The sequence below is a fragment of the Echiichthys vipera genome, assembly GCF_963691815.1.
Source record: "Echiichthys vipera genome assembly, chromosome: 16".
NCBI lineage: Eukaryota > Metazoa > Chordata > Actinopteri > Perciformes > Trachinidae > Echiichthys > Echiichthys vipera.
In genome coordinates, this window is record NC_139841.1 from 19,718,720 (window position 1) to 19,727,459 (window position 8,740).

Consider the following 8,740-nt stretch of genomic DNA (forward strand, 5'->3'; position numbering starts at 1 on the left):
ACAAAGAAATGCACATGGGATACAACGCTAAGCAGAGACTCTGTGTTACTTAAATTATTGCAATCCTCTAGTAGTCGACATGACTTGGATTTAGTTGTTGAGGCATATGTCACAGTTTGCATTCGTTTAAGGCACTCCATCACATCTCCGGCTGGCCAAAAGACACTTCTACAGTAGCACTCTCCTTCAATGGCTTTTCTTTTTATTGGAGCCTGCACTCCACCCCGCCCCACCCGTGAGTAGTGTTTCAATAACAGGAAACAATCGGCCATCGTCTTTCATCACAGGTTGACGTTGGTTCCCGCACGGTGCCACTGGGTCTCTGTGGTGCCAGCCAGCCCTCTGCAGTCTATAGCAGAGGGGAGAGAGAGAGAGAGGATAAAGAGTATGCGCCAGCTTACTCGTTTCCTAATCGCCCTCTGAGGGGGTTCTGACGCATTCACTGATACTAGATGAACAGAGGCCTGTCAGCCGTGCAAAGTCACTTAATGGACATCTCCATTCCCATAAGGCAGCTAACTGACATGGCCTTTGTTATATAAAAATCCCATTTGTAAAAGCATATCTAAATTTTGAATGTAACTTGCATGTAACTAAGTGAAGTTAGGATTCCTTTAAGTGAGTGGCTCTGGTTAATTTTATATTGGAGCCACAATGCTGCATGTAATTGTCTGTGACGGTCTAAAAAGGGATTATTTTCTCAGCAGACTTGCCATGTTTAAAGCTGTGAATGTCCCCATATCACCCTGGGATGGATAACTCACTGGTAGCCCAGATGATTCCCATGAGATACTGCCTAGACAGGTTATATTTATCCTACCATCTGACAGCAGACACAAAAGTAGCATGTATACATGCATATATTATGTTTGCAACCAGCTTTGATTTTTTTTTTTTAGCTGCCACGTTGCCACAGTACATTTTCCGTCTCATTAGTTTTATTATTACAACCCTAACTGAAAAATTAGCATTTTCTTTCCCAAGTAGGTGATATTAAACTGGTATGTGATATCATGGCTGATTGCTCATTACTGTCCTTGAAATGATGTCAGACTCTGCAGCTACAGTAAGTGCACACAATTATATACTGTGCACACTTTCTTTTAAATTTAAGGTTCATCCTATCGACCTTGGTGGAAGCCTTACAAATAAATGTTGATCGAATGTGAGCTTTTTTCCTTTTCGGGTCCTATCATTTAGCTATTTCTTATGTGTATGTGTATGTATGTAAATTGACACTTGTATTGAATGCTTAATTAGTAGGTTCAATTAAGTTGGGATCCCTGAACTGTAGGACTGTAGGTAAGTGTACACACACACACACACACACACACACACACACACACACACACACACACAAAGAGAGGGACACAAAGAGAGGGACACAAAGAGAGGGACACATCGGCTCGGTTTCCTCTCTTCCCCACATTCACAGACATGTGTCTCTTTCTTTCTCTTTCTGCTGTACGTGATAAATAACACTGCCAACTCCTTTCTTCCCCCTTTGTTTTGTACCTTTATTAGGTAAGACCAGCATTCCTAGCATTCAAGCAGCATCCTCGAATGGCTTTATGAAAGTGCTCACGGACGCCTTTTCTTGATTGACTTTCCGATGAACACATCCTGTCCCCCTTCAGAAGCCGTTTTCCTCTTCCTCATCCCCCATAGCGCAGTCATGATGAGAGCGCTCCTTGGAGGTTAGTCCGGATACCTGTTGCAGGCCTTGCTTGGCCAGCTGGAAGTGCGTATGTGTGTGTGTCTGTGTGTGTGTGTGAGGAAGGTGAGAGGTAAAGGAAGACCTGTTGGTTGGTCATCATGGGCTCAAAGGACAAGTTATAATAACAGTGTTGAACTGTGACTGTAGCAGCGTGTCCTGTATCCTGTTGTGTCTACATGCTGAAGCACCTTGACCATGTTGTCTGAATAGAAGCGTTTCCTTTTTTCGACCATGATGCATTGTTAAGTCCCCGTCTTTATATGTGAATGTGTTTATCCAGTATTATTTATTATTTCAGTCTGTGTACAATAAAATAGTATTATAAAACTCCAATAAAGAAATCTGCGTGGTATAACAACCCCATAAAACAGCTATGATTTGTAATTCCTTTACACAGTTCAGTATAACTAATAAAAAAATGTTACCTTGCCTAACTGAAGATGTTATATGCTCTTTTCAAAGCCACCAGACTCCTTTGAAAAAAACCCAGTAATTTTACATTGCAGAACATGAGAGTTGCTGGTCTACCAGTTAATGTAGGCTACATTCAATGGCAACCTCTTTGTTCTGTGCAGGTAACCAGCCCAGGAGGGTCTATTTTATATATTATTCATTAATGAAAATCTATTTAACTGGAATGTGTCTTTACTTTCTCATTGCCATACTTCATAACCATTCGCTTCAGGCTGAATAATGCCCCTTAGCTGTGATATAATCACAACAAACCACAGCCAGTCGTGAGCTATTGCTTAAGTAATAATATTGATTGTCAATTTGCTTCAGACACAGTCATAGCTAATAAACAAATTCAAATATCATGTCATATCATACCGTATACTTTAATTTTATTTTCTCTCTCTTTTTTTACATGTACCACTTCATAGACACCCATGATGATGCACACACACATGTGCATAATTAGATTGTTTCTGTGCTTTACATATAGTTGTAAATGGATTAATAGACAATAATTATGGCTGAGAAAGTCATTTAAATTTCGTTTGTGAGTTTCACCAGTTTGTCCACAGCATGTGATGTCTGCTATTTTTCAACAGCACAATCATGAAGACATTTTTTTCCCCATGAGCTCTGGACTCAGGAAAAAAAAGATTGTTTAAAGTGCAGGTTTGCCCCAGATAGCGGGCTAAAGGTTAGGAGATGGTTGAGACCTCCTGTACACAGTACCTTTTGAGATATCACTTTGATACATCCACACACATGTTCGGCACAGAATGGAAGCAAGACTTATATTAAGACACAGCTGGATTTTTAGATGCTGCTCTAAGCAGATTCATTGTTGTGTGAGTTTATAATGTCCTATTGCTGATGTAGATGGAGTTTAAGGCCTCTGTGGTCTTTAACTGCCTTCAGTTTGTTCTTTTAACCAAGGTGAGTGGGAAGTGTATTATTTCTGTTCTTGTTCATGTTTGTTATGTATGTCCTTATGAAAATGATACTGATATAATAAAATAAAAATAAAAAAATAAAACAACAACAACCAGACACAGCTCATCTAGTTCTGTTGTTTACTACAGTGCATCAATAGCCTTGGAGACTTGGGCGAAGACCTCATCCACTGCCAGCTCAGAGTCAACCTAGGATATCCAGAATAAATGTTAGATTTGACACACAATTCACATTTTGTGTTACATTTTCCCTATCATAGCCGTCATACACACCTTCCTGACAATGCCTCGGCTCTCGTAGAAGGCGATGACTGGCTCAGTTGCTTTGTAATACAAGTCCAGGCGCTTCTTGATGGTCTCCTCATTATCATCAGAACGGCCGCTGGTCTCACCGCGCTTCAAGAGCCTTTTAACCATGGTATCTCCTTTAGCGTCAACGTAGAGCAGCAGGCAGGGTTTGCCGATCTAGGATCAGAGATTTCATTTAAAGATTTTATTCGCTGTTGAATTATTGACCAGCGCCTCATGCCCTCTCCTACCTTCTTCTCAAACTCCTCGCCCTGCTTCACTTCACGGGGGTAGCCATCAATAAGGTAGCCCTTGGAGACATCAGCCTTGGCGATCATGGCATCCTTAATCATGTCTAAGACTGTGTCCTGAAAGCAGGCCCAAGACATTATGTTCAACCTTAACAATTATATCTATTCTGATAGAAAATACACTCATTAGCTAGTTTATTATACTGACAGATGTTGTCCTCCAGTGACGGTAGGCTAAATAACAAACACACCTCCCTGTATAATACAACACAGTTAAACAGCACCACAGGCTACATCCTCCATATTGACCATAGATCAAAAATAGTTTCAAGAAAAATTACATGAAAGTAAGATTATTTATCGGTCAACTTATTGGGGCATAAAATCGTATATCAACTATAGTGAATATATTAAATGTTCCATTTTCTTACCAGGGGCACAAGCTCTCCCTTCTGCATGATGGCCTGGAGCTTCTTGCCCCTCTCAGAGCCAGAAGCCACCTCAGCACGGAGCAGATCCCCAGATGACAAGTGAGTGTAGCCATACTTTGCTACTACCTTCTCACACTGAGTGCCCTTTCCAGAGCCAGGCCCACCTGAATAAAGGTAGGCAAAAAACATTGGTACAGCACAAGGGAGACAGCTCGGTTTTGTTTAATTTCTTTCAGGGGTTTTTTAGCAGTATTGAAAAGCTTTGAAACAAAATTTCAAAAGAGTGTAAAGTCACTTACCCACAACAAAGATGATCTTGGCATCTTTAATTTTGTCTGAAATGAGCATGTTAAAGAGAGGTTATGAGTCCATACATTTGATCATCAAAAAGTTAAATTGACAGGTAAAAGATTTCTGGAACAAACCATCTCGACAGTCAGAGGTGGAGGAAAGGCCTTCAGTGGAATCAGCAATAGACATATTTTCCATTTTTAAGATGCAGGGAAAATAGTTGTCTGATCCACTATGGTCTGTTTTGACTGTGGTTGCTTTGGTGCAGGACTGTGCTATTAATCAAACAGTGTTGCTATGGAAACTGTTGCCACCGGATAATTTCATCTAGCCAGGTATAACCATAGAAATAGAATGCATTTAACTGCTCACAGGGATCTAGAGAAGAAGTCTGAGTTATAAATCGAATTAAAGAGGCAAAAAATGAAAAACTAAAAGAAAATTTGGACTTCTTAACTACATTGTATGACAATGTATGCAGCAATATCATAAGGCAATTGCATTATTATACACTGTTGTGTCGTGAATTAATGTTATATCAAAACAGTCCATTGTTTAAAGGAAAAGCACATATGACAGTACATTGTCGTAAAATGCAAATGCCAGACCTCCACTGTATTCTCAAAAATCACCACAGGAGGGCAGTAGAGACTAAATAAGCACAAGTACGCCTCTGCCTTATTTTAACTCCACACATCATAATTCATAATCATCTCTTTCATGATATACTATTTACCTGCCATTGTGTTGCGTTAGATGAGTGTTTTCCTTCAACTAAGAGACAGAAAAGGACACAGAGAAACAAAACAAGTTCACTACAGCAGATGTTCTGGGGAAAAAAAGACAGACTTAAACTTTATATAGTCCATTGCTGTAACCTAACATTCTGCATTTTTGTAAAAAAAAACAAAACTGATGGTTGATGATCATGTTTTTATCATTTAAAATCTCATTAATTGTGTCTAAAAAATGTTCCCCATTGTAAATCCCCCAAATATAGTCCAGACAATTGCTTATTTCTAGTGAACCAGCAAGGTTATACAATTATTTCCCCAAAAAGTGTAACTCTTATCTATTCTGAGAATCAGTACAGTATTGTTGTATTTAAAATATTACTTTCATGTTGAATTGTATTAAATACTGAATACTGTGTGATGCTATAACACTAACACAAGGAACCCACTTATTTCATTTAGAATAGCCTGCTCTTGGTGGACTGGGTGGGTAACCTGCAATTCTTTTTAATTGCCTCACTATCACCTCACAAATACATAAAAAAATCTGCAGAATTAGTATGTATGTGCTCACACCCATCCCTCCAAATATTTCAAGGATGAGTAATCGGATTAATTGTTTTTATTAATAAGTAACTTTTACAGTGCGCATGTGAACACTTGACAGGAAATGCCTATTCATTCTGTGTTAACTGTGCTGAATATATCTGAAGAAGACAGCCATATGGTTTCCTGTTTACACTACTCTTCTAGCTGCCAGAAGAATGAGGAGTTATTGGCGCTGGCATGTATAAATAGATATCTTCAATTAGCTGCTTGCATGTGTCACATGTCTGAAAATGAATGTTTAAAAGAACTGACTTTAAATCACTTTTTAAAGAATTGGCTCAACAGGTTTTGCTGTTGGTCAAATTCCATAATGCCTTGAATAAAGTTCTTAATTGCATGTATTTTAAATCATTTTGCAACTTCCTCACTGTTTTTTGGAAATAATTTGGACTCAGAATGCCACCTTAAGCTACCTGTCAATGTGCAGAATATACATAATATACTGTCTTTAAATACTATTATATCGCAGTGATAATCGCCTTATGCACACCGTGGTTCTGCACATTGTATTTGCATTTCACTGGGTTCCTTATATGACACACACATGCACACACTATGTTCATCAAGTAACCTGTGGAGTTGCTGGTGTGAGTTTTGTGAAACCAGATTTGTGACAGCGGGCAAAGGGCTGATACTTTAGGTTACATGGCGAGGTACAAGCTTGGATTTATATTCACCTGGGAGGAAAGAACATACTCCACACACAAATACATTCTAATTACAATTATCTTAATTGGTGCAGTATGAAATAGTTTGAGTTTAATCATGGACTCTTAGACTTATAAATCTTGATGGGTAATCCTATACCCTACATATTTTCTTAGCACTATAAAAATGGGGGAATGGCATTAGAGCAATATTTGAATTTGACCTTGTTACAATGTGGTTGTTTGCTCGCTGCCACATGCCTGCTAGTCAAATAAATATAAAAAAGGTGATATAAGCTGTTTCATTGTAGTCTTGGTCTGCAGAAGAGGAAACAAAAGTTCTATACTATGCATGGTCCAAATGACAGATCTTTATATATCAAGAGCTGGAAATGTGTTTCCTGGTTCACCCTTAAGATATACTTAAGCAGAGGATAGCCTATGCACCAAAGCTGAAAATGCTCCCAGCTTGTTCTCTGGTTCTCACATGCATCACTCCTCAGCGGTGGTGGTGCTGCTTCTCAGGTGTCCAGTTTTATGTCCGTGTAAATGTCACTTGGAGGCGGGCATCTGAGTCAGCATAGAGCCTTTTTGAGAATCCCTCTCTGGCCTATTATGGTACCATTTTTGAGGTCTCCTGCTTCCTTGGCATTACAGACGTGTTCTGGTTCTAATATGGTGCAAACAGCATTACATGGTGTGTGGGAAATGCTTTCAGTACTGCATTACATGGCTTTGCTGTAGTGTGATTGTGCTAATACGTTTCTCAAAAGAGGCGGTATAAGTACTGGAGATAAATGTGGTTTGATGTTTGAACTGGACTTTATCATATGTGAACAAAGCCCTGTGGGTGTACTGCAGGATTGGATCCATAATGTTTTTCCTTTAACAATGTTTGAATCTCTTACAACTGCATTAAAAAGTAATGCCTTCTGTTCATGCAGAATGTCACCAGATATACACAGACACATCTGAACTTGTGATTTTTGTACAACTGCATTGAGAAGTATTGCCTTCTGTTCATGCAGAATGTCACCAGATATACAGAGACACATTTGAACATGTGATTTTTGTAATTCTATCCTTGAATTGAGACATACCGGACTCACCATAACCCCCACCCTAATGTTAGTCACCCGTCCCACCCTCATGTCTTATTACTATTTCTTAACATCCAGCCCCGCTAAAAAAAGCCTCAGCTGTTAAAGGGTAGCATGTCAACCATTCTCAAAAAGCACGTGGGGATAAAGCTTTCACCGACCGCCCATAGGAGCAATAAGAGTAAAAACAAAGTACTGAGCACATGATCTTTCGTGCATTCTCTCTGTGTACCGCTGGTTACTAAGGCACACTCTGCAAATTAATCAAGCACACTGTTCCTTTAAGGGAGAACAGGGGACCCTTTGACGTCAGTGCAGTGGGAAGATATTCCATGATGTTTGTGAAAGGATGGAGGCATGGAGCGAGATAATGTCTGTGTTAGCTGTGGCTGTTGTGGACATGTGTTCCAAATCTCAAGCAGTGGTTCTTTAATGTTTACCATCTACCCACAAGAATCAATAGTACTCAGCCCCTAATCAGGTATTAATGACCATTACTGGGTCAGCAGCTCACATGAAAATGGCCTTTAATGTGTGTAGAAGGATAATATTATTAGAGTGAAGGCAAACCATTTGAAACGAAATGTCTGGAGGAATAAATAAGAATCAATGATGGTAATACATGTTTTTTTTTAGCAAAATTATGTCATACATTGAGTGCCACCACTGTCAATGTCACACAAGAGCTACATGCCCTTGCACTATGCAGAAATGCCTGATCTTCTGCCAATGTCAACCATTTCAAAGTTTGACTATCCAAAGTGTCTCGGGAAACCAAATGACAGTTCACCATTACAATCTGTTATTCTTACTCTCCATCCCATCTATCAGCCCTGCCCACTCTTCTCCACTCTCACTCTTTCTCTCTGAAATCTCTCTATCCGTCACTCCCACCCGCTCCCTGTCATTTCATGCTAACTCTATGGAGCCTTTGTCCTCTGTACTGACCTCTCTTTTCGCGCTGTGGCTCTAGATCCCAGTGCAAGGGGCTGCAGTCCCTGGATCCCCGTGTGTGTGTGTATGTGTGTGTCTGCACAGTTCCTACTGCACGGCAGCCCTCCCTCCCCCTTGCTATGCCTTTTATAGCTCAGCTGAGCCTGCTCAGCCTGCGTTGCATTCTGGGTAAGAGGGAGGAAGCACAGACATGGAGAGTGAGGGAGGGAGAGAAAGGATGATGGACAGGCGGAGGCATGGGTGAAATATGAGGGAAAGGAGGGGAAGGCTGTGGCACAATTCAGTTCAGGTCATTTTGTGCAGCATTAGTTT

General features: G+C 40.1%; 1 protein-coding gene across 1 annotated transcript; it reads right to left on the minus strand.

The window, feature by feature from the left end:
• Positions 1-3,226: 3,226 nt before the first annotated feature.
• ak1 (adenylate kinase 1) lies at positions 3,227-8,527 on the minus strand. The gene is made up of 7 exons (XM_083929413.1): positions 8,423-8,527; positions 5,121-5,158; positions 4,393-4,428; positions 4,094-4,257; positions 3,663-3,779; positions 3,397-3,588; positions 3,227-3,312 (listed from the first exon to the last, which is right to left on the minus strand). The coding sequence occupies exons 2-7, from the start codon at positions 5,125-5,127 to the stop codon at positions 3,247-3,249; spliced, it is 582 nt and encodes a 193-aa protein (XP_083785539.1). The 5' UTR covers positions 5,128-5,158; positions 8,423-8,527; the 3' UTR covers positions 3,227-3,246.
• Positions 8,528-8,740: the final 213 nt, after the last annotated feature.